The 13,383-nt window shown below is 50.7% G+C and overlaps 3 protein-coding genes across 3 annotated transcripts; 1 reads left to right on the top strand and 2 right to left on the bottom strand.

Annotated features, from left to right (window-relative positions):
• Positions 1–3,764: 3,764 nt before the first annotated feature.
• On the bottom strand, positions 3,765–4,642 carry A1O9_10745 (uncharacterized protein; the record flags this gene model as incomplete). Its single annotated transcript, XM_013400433.1, has 2 exons — positions 3,765–3,976; positions 4,096–4,642. The coding sequence occupies 2 exons, from the start codon at positions 4,640–4,642 to the stop codon at positions 3,765–3,767; spliced, it is 759 nt and encodes a 252-aa protein (XP_013255887.1).
• A 1,630-nt stretch (positions 4,643–6,272) lies between these two features.
• A1O9_10744 (uncharacterized protein) lies at positions 6,273–7,143 on the top strand (the record flags this gene model as incomplete). The annotated part of the gene is made up of 3 exons (XM_013400432.1): positions 6,273–6,509; positions 6,565–6,698; positions 6,843–7,143. The coding sequence occupies 3 exons, from the start codon at positions 6,273–6,275 to the stop codon at positions 7,141–7,143; spliced, it is 672 nt and encodes a 223-aa protein (XP_013255886.1).
• Positions 7,144–10,380: 3,237 nt separating this feature from the next.
• Positions 10,381–12,789, bottom strand: A1O9_10743 (uncharacterized protein; the record flags this gene model as incomplete). Its single annotated transcript, XM_013400431.1, has 3 exons — positions 10,381–12,115; positions 12,210–12,368; positions 12,461–12,789. The coding sequence occupies 3 exons, from the start codon at positions 12,787–12,789 to the stop codon at positions 10,381–10,383; spliced, it is 2,223 nt and encodes a 740-aa protein (XP_013255885.1).
• Between the last annotated feature and the right edge of the window lie 594 nt (positions 12,790–13,383).

Raw genomic sequence — 13,383 nt, 5'->3', positions numbered from 1 at the left:
CTGTGGCGGGTCTGGCATCACTTACGCAGACGCTACGAACAGCAGGAAAGCGTCCAAGACGATTGAACCGTTCAAGGTCGGAGTGGCAGCGAGAACGAAGTGTTGCAGCGAGGCAGTGCCACCAAGCGATCATCGCATTGGCGGAACAAGGACTTTCAAAGGCGCAAACTTCGTGTCGAGCCCAAGGAGTATTCAGCAAGACGGGGTCGACAGGGTACCTACATCCCACCAACGCCAGCTGATACCAGCACTCCCGTGATCCATTCCGGCGGCCGACCTAGACTACCTCAACGCTCTCCGTCTGAACTTCGCCTAACTAGTGTCTAATCCTGCGGCTGCAATGACACCGGAAATTCGGCTGCAGCCAATCACTGGTTTGCAATCGGCGAGTGCTCCTTCGTTCAGACAGCCTGGAAATACAAGCACAGATTCCTCGCCCAGTCGAGCGAGTGGATCGCTCTCTGCCACACTGGACTTCCCCACTGATATCGCGAGAAGTGTGGGATTGCACTACCTCGAAAGTCCTTTGATTCCAAATCGACTCAGAAGATGCAGCGAGGTGGAATTTGCAATGCGCAAACCTTGTCGCTTTTCTTGCTCCATTGAGGGCCTTCCGTGGGAGTCGAAGGTGGAGGACTGGGATCCGATGGGCGCTGGATATGCCTTTGGGATCCTGCATACTGCGGGCCCTGGGAGCCAGCGTTTTCAGAGGAGTCTCCAGTCCTTCACCACACTGACTCAGAGTACACGGGGCGCTGGAAATTGCAGTGCTTCAAACCATTTGGCCATCGTGCCCCATACGGGGGTCGAGGGGTCTGAGGGGCGGGCCATGGTGCAGGGCGTGGGACGGGCTCATCGCCCGGGGCAAGGGAAGCCGTGGTCGTCTACCACATACATGGGGTAGACACCATCGAGGCAGAGATGGCCGACATGGTCAAGGGGAGATTTGGGGGGAAAGGTCATGGTCGTATTCCACATTCGGCGGTCCAAGACTGAGACGCACTCAACGAGACCTTCGCAGAACAGCAGGATTGCATAGCCAAATTCGATATCCTAGTGGGCCACCTCAACGATGTTTTGCAATTGGAAGCATTACCAATCGTTCCTTCGCCACCAGCAAAGCTGCAGAAGGAGATCATCCATGAAATGCTTCGCAGATATTCCTGCCACAACAGCTGGATCATTTGAGATCCTAATTGGTGGCCGGAGGCGCGAATGTGCCTCTGATGAATGTTGACTTGTTCGTTGCAGAAGTTAAGCCCAGAGGTGGACTGAGTGCCGCTCTGGATGGAATATCTGCTGGTGAACTCGACAAAGACATGAAAGAAACCCAGAAGGCGAGCGAATATTTCTTACCTGGGACCGAGGGTACACGAGAAACCGGAGAAGAGCAAGCGTGTTTCCATCGCCTCATTTGCAACCTAGGGACTGTCTAAATATGGACAATTTGAAGGGAATATCAGCAAGAAAACATTGGTGGATCGGTGTTCCGATCGAGAGGAGGAACCACAGCTTGGCCCCAAACCCTCCGATCATTCCTCCTGCTGTGGCTCCTCCTGTTAATCCGAATATCGATCTGAATCTTGAAAACATCAATCCGAGCCCTCAATCTACCTTAGTGGAGCATTTATTGTCTCCATTGTCACATGCTGCCCAAGAGATCGACAACCGTCGAAGCAGCCGAGCTGGAGTTTTCGCGACGAACGGAAGGAAACCTCGGCCATTTAGGCATTCCAGATGTTCGCTCTGTGTGGTGGCTTTTTGCGAAATGGCCTGCTCAGATTCCTGCTACGGCAAAAGCCGGAAGCTTACTTAAACACCCCATCACTCTCAGTATTCGATTGATACATGGCTGTGCCGGAAATAAGGGGAAATCCTGAGAGGTATCGAGAGCAACAGTGGTGCGGATCGGAGCTCCAGACCAAGATGGTGAGCAGTGGGTGAACAGAGATATCTCCACAGAATATTCAAAATATATCAAAACACAACCGCTGCGTTTCTTGACATTCTGATCCTCTCTGATAGAATTATATCCCTTTCGCTTTTGAAGTGCCGCTCCTTAGGCTGGGCCTGCGATGCTTGTAGGGGCAGTTTGATGGTGTTGGCGGCTCGCCCCGCTTACAGATACGGAAATGCAACTTGTAGACGATAGCTTGACGAGGCAATGGAGATGTACTCTGCCCAGATATCTAGATGTCGAGTGCCTATTGATTGGGTTTCCTGCCCGTGTCTTCGTTGATATCCGATCGAGTCCATTTCCGGCTGAGGGCTCAAGGGGGCGTATTCCACCATCAATGGTGATCATCAGTGGTGATGAATCAGGGCAGGGAATTCGGGCGATGATTGTGTGCGATGTGATACTGGTGCTGCTGGGCCAAAACAATGGCAAAATCTAGAAGACCCCGACTACTCTTATCGAGGCCGGCTAGTCGTCTTGACGAAAGAAAGTCATGAATTCCTGCGTCCTTAACCGCGGTTTGCCGTTGGCGTTGACCAAGAGGCGAGGGGCATCGTCGAGGTGAACGCGCCAGACAATCACAGACACCTGTTGACGAGTGAACGAGCGCGCTGAAAGGACAGCCGTGTCAATCACAGACAACGGCGAACTCGTTCTACCGCCCATTCTTTCAGATCAGTTGAAACGCTCCTCGACCACAATCGAACTTCGGGACCAGCAGGGAATTCACCCGAAAGACCATGCCATACCTTCTTGACTGAGATTCGAGCCTTGTTCTTAATATCCCAACCGTACAACGACACACATACAGATCGTCAATATACCAGCAACCCAAATGGCTGATGACGAGAAGAACAAGAAGACCGACGATGACAGAAGCAACACCACCACCACCACCTCTTTTGGCATCTCCTCTCGCCCCGGCACCTTTGACCTTCGGAGCTTACATGGACGGCATTTGCCTGATGATCGCCAGGCCTTAGTGTTGCCTGATCTCGAGATAGACACAATTAGCAGTCTCATTGCGATACGGCGCCAACGTGCCATACACAGTGGTTCCATCTTTCGACAGGAAAATTCGCGACCCTAACTTCGTGGACGTGGATGAGGAAAAGAGAGGCAAGAAAGAAGATGAGGACGTGCAAGACGACAAGCAAGAAGTGAAGACATAAAGGGCTGTGCTTGGGGCTGTGGGGCGTGGAAATATGCCAGGATGGAGAATTGAATTGGGTCGGACACTCCGTAGTCGAAGTGGGTGATCGCCGGACTGCCCGAACGTAGCTTCAAGTTGCAAGGAAGATAACACCATTGCAGAACAATCAAACACCGCGATTTGGATACTTTCTTTTTTTTTTCCCACTGCACATCGAGCGTTCACCGTTTCAATTCGTAGGTTTTTGTCAAAATATTGATCGGTGTATTTGTCCACATGTAGTTGCCCTATTGATACCGACCCGAGGCGGGCGGAGGTCATGCATCTAAGCCACTTGTCAAAGGCATGACCTATGGCAGCCTGTTCCTTTGTCCTTTGCAACTATCACGAGGAGAATTGTTAGTGTTGAACCGTAAGCTTGAATGAATGACTTGTATCTGCATTGGCGTACATATCTGGATGTTTTCTCGACGTTGGAAAATGATGCCAATCCCGGATGGATAGGGTGGGGATGGTGTATGACTTGATGCGAATACGACATCCAATATCTGGCGTGTCGTTTCTCGGTGCTTTGCTATGAATGGTGTATTGTTAGTGGGTCTTAAACGTACGCCGATAGAACCGACACAGTGTAAATGCCACTGTCATATGTGGTTATACTTTCTTCGTTTTCTCGGCTTTGCTCCCCTTTACCGCAGACCTCAGAATCAACCATATCCACCATAGCAAATTACCCGCTTTTCCAGTATCATAGTCCTGTCCACGGTCACCGACTTCTGCCATGGCACATACCACGTCCGCTAGCTCTGTTTGGACTTTGTAGTGTAAGTATGCTGCGGCGAGGTCAAGCCCATTTGTGATGCCACCTATCAGAAGTGAAGAGAGATATCAGTAACGGGCCGTGTATCGTACAATGGACGGGAAAGAGAAAGGTCAGAAGTCAACAGTAACTGGAATTCAAGAAGGCGACAAAGGAGGATCATACCAGCAGACCATAATCTTCCATCGGTCTCATATCTCCGTTCCACGTATCTTGCCTGAGGAAATTTCTTCTTCAAGTCAGGCAGGAGGCCTCTTGGCCCTGAAACTCGCTTGCCATTTAGAATCCCAGCATATCCTGCTGCAAAGCTTCCAGTGCAGATAACCAGAATATCAGTCTTGCTAGCCTTTTCATGTGCACGAATGAAGTCTAAGTAGTGGTCATCTGGGAGGAGACGTGGATCTGGACCAGGTATTAGAAGTGTATCTAGCTCGCCTGGTTGAACTTCTGGAGAGGATAAAGACGCCGTTACGCTGATGAATGCATTCGCCGTAAGCTCAGCGGTAGTGCCAGGGCCAGAAGCGGAGATGTAATGGATCGAGACAGGAATTGCAAGGTCGAGAATAGGTTTTGGAAGGGATGTGGCCTGGAGATATTCTGGACTGCACATGCCGAATAAATCAATGGGAGATGCATCGAGAAGTTGAACCGGAGGAATAAGCAAGACTCCGACTCGTAAGGAGGTTGCTTTGGCGCTGGAAGAATTTGCCATGATGTTGAGCGGGGAGGATGAATGTGATGTGCGTTTGGCATCTTGGTCATGTTGTGGAAACTTAGGAGCTCTATATGTATGCAGTGTGACTGCATCCTAATGTTGATCAACCGCAAACCGGGGCATATTCATCCGTGGGTAGACAAGGCTGAGAAGATCAAGGGCACCAATCACGGAGAGGGTTTGCCGACAGACAATGAAAGCTGTCAACCGTCAGGCTGTGCATCTTTGAAGATTATTCGCTGTGCTGATTGCTGTGGGAGAAAAGCCGCGCTCAGGCTCCAGCAATTCTTCTGGCCAAGAGCCAAGGTCCACTGTGATTGGTACTAAGGGATCTGGTCCGAGCCACGAGCTAGCCGAGTAGAGTCCAACTTTCCAAATGAAGATGCGTCGGAATAAAATTGGCTCGACTGGCGATAGGAGTTCCGCAATCGGCCATACTCTGTACTCCGTACTGCGTACTGTACACTTGCTCAAAATATGTGACTTATTCCAAGCTCGACTTGTGGATCTCCCAATTTCATATACATCCGTGTACGGAGTGCCTCATGCCTTGTCCATCATTCAGAGAGACTCATTTAGTTAAGGCTCACCGTCATTCCAAGGATGGTACAATGACACGGTACGGAGAAACTCATTCCTCTCAAGCCACAGAGATGAGAGGCGAGGTTTAGTTTGACAATGATGGGATGGCAATGGCCTTTTCACAGTCTTTGGTTTTCATTCAAGTAGACAGAACGGACATGATTCCCGATAATCAGGTGTGTAGGTTACTGGGGATCTGCAAATCAGAGAGGCACCTCCTAATTTATCATGAATGTACGTAGCGATTTCTGGACATGCGCATCTTAAGCATCTCTCTGCTTTTGAAGAATGGCTACTCCGGCCTGAAGTATCTTCTTACTGTAGGTCTTCCGTCGGCAGGGCGAAGCTGAATTACAGGCTCCCAGCACCGACGGCAGCCTGCAACTGGCAGGTTAGGGATAGGCTCGATGTACGCAGGAAACAGAAGGAATTGGTACTCCGTACAGATGATTCGGGAGGTTGGAGGATGGATTTAGAAAAAGAGTCTACGACGAGGAACTACGGAGGAATTACGACGACGGAGTCCGGATAAAGTTAGTGTTGATCTGGCAGGCGCGTCAGAGACTCGAGGAGGAGGAGGAAAGCACCAAGGGCTCAATGCGGAAAGGAAAGACAGCCACTCCGCCCCCCTCCGGGCACTATTTTCCGATCCGAACGAATCACATGTCAAATCATGATTCACCGTTTCTCCATCTTTGTCCATCCACATCCAGCGCCACATCTCGAAGTCGAACTTCCAACCTCCATGATTTCTTAATTCAATTCTACGAGGCAGCACACTAAATTTCCTTGATTTCCCATCACTCGCTTGGCCCGATCCAGACTGCTTCGCTCAAGACTGCCTAAGACACCCAGCCTTCCTTCAATTGATAATTGTTTCTCTTCTTGCTCGCTTCCTTCTCATCATAATATGCCATCGCTATTCAACATGCGCCGATTTTCCCGATCTGGATCTGTTCACAACGACCGTAACGACCGAACCGAGCGAGATCGCTTGCCACAATCGCCGCCCACTTCATACACACCGCCTCTTAGCCACGCTGCAATGATGCCTAACGGGGCGACCGCTTCATCTCAGCACGACTCTCATTCTCATCATTCTCGACCCGTCTCGGTCAACACAAGTTCCAGCTTTGATTTCGCTAATCGACCTCCATCAAACTACCCTGTGACAGCTCTTCCTTCAAGATCGGTGGGTAATCTCTCTCGAACCGATCAAATTGTCCTTCGTCATTTCTGGGACGTCAAGAACGAGGAAAACAAGACCAGAGACCTTCATTTTGTATGTAGCTACCCTTCTGATATCGCTGGTGGAAACACTCCCTCACGTCAGGCAGTTGAAATTTCCATTGTTCCCAAATCAACCAGGGCATCAGGACCTGCTTCCTTATTGTGAAATCTACCACCTGGTCAAGACGTCCCCTGGCGCAAAGATCATCAGTCTGGGAAGTGCCACTGGTGTTTATATTGGGTAAGTCCATCGGCAAGACTCGAATTTCGGGTAATAGCTTGAATTCAGCCTACGCCACTCCCATCCCCACATTTTTAATAGCTCATGCCCTTCACGCTTCCCCAGATGATTATGAGTCTGGAGGTGGTGCTGACCCCATATCAGATTCGAGCTCTTCTCTGGCTCACAACTTCACATTGACATGGACGATGCTTGGCACAATATCTCTCATCACCGGGTGCACTTCAAGCCCTACGAAACTATGCTCAAGGATCCAGAATCAGAATCAGCCTTCAAATCCTGGCAAAAGCCGTTGACCATCGAATTCCTCGAGGAGCAATTCCAGCGTTGGCAACTCGACTTAACCAGCATTTGCTGGGAGAGTGCTGAAGTCAGTGAGTTGGGGGGTGGCCGTGGAGCAACTGAAGGTAGCATTGATGGCGAGTTGAAGGACGACATGTTGTGAAGGTTGGCTCTCACGACACATCGAATGAGCGATTTCTTGGTTTGCTTAGTGCGGCAGGCGTTCGGAGCTTGGGAATATCGTTTTTGAGAAGACTTTTCACATCAGAGTCCCACGTGTACTCGGTATCATCTCGGGCATCGGGTTCTCGGTTGCCTTATTTAATGCAACATCCACTCAACATCAGCCAGCTAACGCAAAGACTCAAAGTCGTTTCGGATATTCAGCACGGTCTGTCGCCTTTTGGGTCGCCTTACCACCACAGCACCATCAACGTACTCCTCGACAAGATGCCCTTGTGGAGACTTGTTGATGAAAATCACGGCATATGACCTGGATGCGCCCGGCCTAATTCTCAATGTTTGACGCCCGGCAGCCGACATCCTGGTTCTCGGCACAGCGGCTGTACGGACATTGGTTGTTCCAATTTCGAGCCAGGCTGTCTCCAGTATGTCTCGGAACAACGCAGCATGCAGTTACAGGCCTAACAGATGAAGACATGGGCCGCTCGAAAAAGCAAATTCAAACATACACAGACATTCCGGGCAATGATGTCCTCGGCAAGCCGCACTTCCGTTGGGTTTTAATGAATGAATGAACGCCATGAAATGAACGCAGGAAGGAAAGGCAGATGTTCATCGCAAATTCTCCGGGACATGAAAATGAAATGAAAAGTACTCTGTATTCGACAACAGAATCTAATCTCCAGGACTGAAGCATGCAGTCGGTAACGAATGATGATTCAATTCGACCGGTCAAAATTAGCAGCGTAGATGTCCTCCCACTCTCACCAGTTAGAAACAAACGACTGACTCGTTGGAAAAGCTGTCAGCGCGGCCCAATAACGTACTATGTATGTAGTAATGCAGTGATACATGGTACTTGTGTCGGGCAAAGCCACTCTGAATGTTAGGTAGGACTTTTTCGTACGAGCAAGAAGTACACGCTACGCTTACATACCTGTCGGCCTTTCCTCCCCTTGCCCTCTTGAGTCTCCTCGCAACCCAAAAATAGGTCGCTCCATTGGGGGCCACGTAAGACACGCCAGGCCGAGCTTTGAAGGCGTGGCTGCTAACACTGTACTACGTTTAGAATACCGAGTACAGAACGCAGCGGTACGGAGAAGGCGTGCGTGGTACGAGGTACTCCGTCCTTGGTCCATTGTGCGGACCCAAGGATAGCTGTGGCGCTCCTTAAAAGTTTGGTAGTCAGTACCGTACGTACAGTCCAGTACTCAGTAGCCTATCGCGACATCCGTATCCGAGCTCAAGGCTCCTGAGAGAGGAAGGACGTGACAGCCGATATACCGAGTCATAAGCGTTAGTTCTGGAACCTTTGACAGATTGGTGACTTGGTACGTACTATATATCCATGCCTCAACGTGAGCAGTTAGCTACTCCGAGCGAGGAAATGGAGGGCTCAGGGATTGGCACTGCCGTTCTACTGCCGAGTGGTCGCCTCACTATGGTATTTATATGACACTAAGGCCCAAACCCGCATCGATTAGACCCTTTGCAGCTTACCGGGCTAGGCCACCGCGCTTAGTCCTAGTCCAAGTTTCCCTGGCGGTGGAAGTAAATAAGAGTGCAGGCATGGCGTGCGCTGCATGGATGCCGTGGGTTGCAGGGTGTAATGTGCTTGAATCATGATGCTATGCATGGTTGGTTTCGCCTTCGCACCAAGCAGTCCCTTTGGTTGCCCTTTCGTCCCGACTTTCCAGGAGTGTACCACGGCCCCCTGTTTCAGAATCCTGTGGAGTTGGTTCAATGTTCCCATTGACTGTGCCGGCTGGTTCGATACGTACCTAGGTACTTTATGCGCTAGGCATCCCCTGGTATGTAGGTGTCACTGGCTGGGGCATGTACCAGTTCCAAGGGCGTCTTGGTGCGAGTCTGAGGACTGGTATGAACTAACCTTGTGAATCTCCACGTCAGGCCATGAGAGACGGGCTTGCTGGTGGCGATGAGTAGTTCCAGGAACGAGCTACCGTGGTGCGATTAGTGGCTCATGGGAATATAATTCGATGGGTCCTCGAGCAAACATGATCAAGAGAACAAGCAACGGTGACAACCACTAGAGAAGGGAGGCGGCTCCACTAACAAACAGACACGTAAAAGTGGTGGTGATATTGGCTCAACGGCGAGAGTAAAGCGTTGGCGTCTCGTGACCTGGGCGGAAGTAATTGCCCAATAAGCTCACGGATATTGCAGGTGCCCTCGAAGCTTCGTCTGGTTGGGCTGGATTGTTGACGCCCGGCTTGTGTGTTGAAGAAAGAAGATGGAAGAAGCAAATGATCGTCCCGTCCTGGCATTGCACTCGGCACATGATGAAAACCAGCTCTTACTCAGGACCAGTAGGCATTGTCTGGCAAAATATCCCATGCCTGTGCTAGTGGATATTTGGGAAGTCGAAGAGCGGTGTGACAGCTCCAATACTCTAGTCGAGGCAACTAGCAACACAGAAAACAGATTCCTTTTCTTCTTGTTTGTGCGGTTGTCAAATGAGATTCGTTAAAGTATTGGATAAAAAGTATCTTCGTGCTAAATCCTGAAATGCGATCACTGGTCAATTTGATTCAAGGGGAAAAAAACAAATAGCTCATCCATTCACGCTTCCCCACCAAGCTTTGTCGGTAAAAATCGCGGTCAGTCGAAACCAAAAAGGGATGACCGGCGTGGGAACGCCCCCAGGGCCCAATTTAGTGTGCAGAAACCGGTATTGTTCCCATCTCCGCCGTGTCGGGAGCCAAGTAGGACAGGAATGAATGGCAGGGAGCGGACTCGGCGGTTCTATAGTGCAGTAACATTGAGATAGGCTCCCATTGATTGGCAAGCAGCCATGCCCAGTGTTTCCGTCGTCGCTACTTCCGCCCAAATAATTACCAATCAGATTTTGCGAGGCTAACAACAAAGGGGTGTGTCCATGTTGAAACCAAAGAAAAGTGTAGCAGAGAAGAACCGCAAGCCAGCTCACCCAGAGAGGTCATGAAGGCTCGGCCTGCGCATCAAAAGTGAGCTTCTATCCAGGCTGCTGCGATGCCTGTCTTGCGATTATTTTAACCACGAAGGTGAGTGCGGGCGGCATGGAAAGTCACTATCCCAAGCCCAAGGTGGACTGACGTATTCGTGTAGACTTATGGCGAAGCAAGATTTGTTGACCAACTTAGGCGGTCAGTCGTAAGGAGGGTCCACAACGTTAAGAAACTTGGCCGGTGGGCCTCGGCCGTGATCGACAGGATCACTATATCAGCTCGTCACGCCAATAAGTACGAACGTCGTCTAGTGATTCCTTAGCAATATGTCCAATGCCAAAGACCTTGACGTTCCATTCAATAGTATATATCTTCCCGAAGTGGACCCTGCTTGTCGGTTCCAGTGTGTCACTGTTACTCATGATGTTCACGGCGATAGGATTCTTGACGAGATCCTCTTCTCCCGGAATTATCGCGTCAGGCGGGTCTCTCCGACTATCATAGATAATGGCATGCGCGCTTCTCTCATCCCGTGGCAGCCCTTTCTTACCGACCCCATTTTTTCGATACGAATTTATCGGCACACACAGACAGTGCCCTGTGCGAGGTTTTATCACAACAAATCTTTTGATATGGCTGAAGATCTTTTCTCCTCTACGCCCTGTAATGACAGACCTTGAATCATCAGGGCCGGTATCGATACCCCGGTGTTCTCCCTTGGGTTCTGGGTACATCATTGCGAAAACACGTCCCTGAACGAAAAATTTCTTTCCGTTCTGCATCCTGTATTTGGGGTCTAAACTCTCTGGATCTCCGAATTGACTTGCGCTGATCCGAGTAGCTCTCCCAGCGATGGTTGTAGATGGAATAGATGCCATGGATGCAAGGTCATCCTCCTGTTCTGGAGCTGTTCTGCGCTCTGGGCCACCCTGGCTTTGGGGATGGGAGCCAGGTTGCAAGCTTCCTCGCGGCGCCCGGGAGGGGAGAGGTGGGTGGAATATCGATTCACTAGATATTTGTGGCTGATTTGAGTTCGTAGGAATTGAAGGGAAGCCTTCTCCCCGACCGGGAGGACTATGTCGAAGTGGCCGTCTTGAATAATGCTCTGAAGAGATTTGTTCACTTGAGTAAGGGATGTTTGGCTGGCGTACGTTGTTGCTATGATGGGAGGGACTGAAGGCTTTTTCTGATGGGAGCATCTCTTCTGACTCGGAGCCAGGGAAACCAGGTGCTTGAGGAGGCTCGCCGGCAGCTTGATTTGATTGCCACGTTTGGCCAATGGGGCTTGTGCCTTTAGGTCGGGAATTAACACTGCCATGAGGGTAGAAGGCTTCCTCATTGGGAGACGGAATTGGGTGCCATGTTGAGACCATGCCTTTGGGTGGAGAGTTTGCAGATAGCCCAGCCTCAGTTGAAGTAAATGGGCTAGAAGATATGGGGTATTTAGGAATGTTCACAGTTTCTCTAGTAGACGTGATAGTAGCCGAAGGAGCCATTTGCGGATATGTCGACATGGTCGGGGGCTTAACGCTCGAAATTGGAAGAGTTCCTGCACCATGATGATCAGAGGCTGGCTGCGATTCCAACTTATTCTGTAAGGTGGCCGAAACACGATTACAAGTCTCAAAGAACGGTTTGAGGGCCCTTGGGTTATTCTCAATAAGCAGCTTTAACCAGGGTTGCCATTGGGATTCCGGAGTACCCTTGCACTGGTTAAGGATAACACGCCGCTGTATGCATCGAGACCCGAGAGGGACGTTTCTACTTATCATTGCTTCAAGTGCAGCATCATCGAGCCAGCTGAGCGGAGTAGACGGAACAAAGTTCCGATTTCGCGAAATAAACACTGAGCATGTTTTGAAGTCATTCAAGGGGATGGTGATGAAGTCGAGCACATCCTCAGGTAATCCGAGCGCAGATACTGAATGGCGACCAATAGAACTACCGGCATGCGCATCAAACAGTCGACGAGGTGGCTGTTGAGGACGACTGACAAGATCCGCACTAGTCCATGCTCATTAGAAGCGGGATTGAGAAGCGAGGCAGAATGATAATGAGAATGCTCAACCTGTGACGGACGGGTAGTAAAGCCACATACCTTGCGTACTGTCGATCTGGCGATGGTGAACGTGACTTGGCATGACTTGGCCCATGAGATGGTGGATCCCGCGCATACCTTTCTTGTTGCTGAGGTCGCGCCTCGTAGCCTCTGGGTGGTGAAGACGTTTGCTCATGCACCCGAGAATGACGGTAGGGACTGGTCCAAAATGGTCAGCATAGGATTCGCGGACAAGGCTTGAGGGTTTTGGATTATGCTTCATCGAACTCAAGTGGGGCCCAAATCCCTACCTGGCTGTTCGCTCACTCGCCGACGCCGACTTCTCTCTGACGTTGAATCGTGAAGCTCTCTCGTTGGTTCGACTGCCACGGCGCTGCTCTTCGGGAACGCTTCTCGGCTTCGTGTTTGGCCAAGTGTCCTTGTCAGAACGAAATCTTTGGTACTCATTGGTACCCTGTCTGTGCCAGTAAACGTGTCCTAAGGCCACAATGGACATCAGTGGTTTGTGATTCTGGAGGCCATCTGAGATCGACTGACCATCCTCTTTGCTAAGACACTTGCGTTTTACCACGCCATCTGAGTATTTGTGATATTCGGTGAGTGGCTTCATGGAGGCCATGGCTGGCGGTCATGGAGGCGGCGGCGGCGGCGGATTGCCACGGATGGAGCCGATTGAAAGCCTGGGAAACCAGAAGGTGGAAGTCAAACCATTGGAACGGAAATTCCAAAAGGAAGGTTTTGTACTCCAGTAGTAGTTAGCTGAGCCGCATCACCATCATCCACTACCGTCATTTAGATGGAGCTGGAGCGGCCATGATCCATTGATGGTCTGATGGGCGGGTAGGTGGACGAAAGTGTGGTTTCGCTATGTGGCAGCTCGCCATATGGGCCGTTGTTAAGGCCACGGCGCACGGCCATCTAGTCGGCATTTCGTATGGAGGGCAATGCTCCAGTGCTCCAATTGTATCGCATCACTAGAGATGCATGAGAGTTGGGCAGTCTTGCATGGATGCTGGGTCCACAGACTGGAGACATGGCATCCGCAGGACGTGGAGGGAGAGTCGATGCACATGTCCAGCGCTAAGCGATGCCCAATACCATGCGAATGCTGCAATTCAAAGCAGGGTCAATGGTTGGCTGGGTACGCTGGGCTCGGCGGAGGAGGTCGAAAGAGAGGAAGATGCTCGTTTTCGTTGGCGCAGGAGGAGGTGCA

This window comes from Exophiala aquamarina, assembly GCF_000709125.1.
Source record: "Exophiala aquamarina CBS 119918 chromosome Unknown aczIA-supercont1.14, whole genome shotgun sequence".
Lineage (NCBI taxonomy): Eukaryota > Fungi > Ascomycota > Eurotiomycetes > Chaetothyriales > Herpotrichiellaceae > Exophiala > Exophiala aquamarina.
This window is presented reverse-complemented; position numbering and strand designations above follow the sequence as displayed.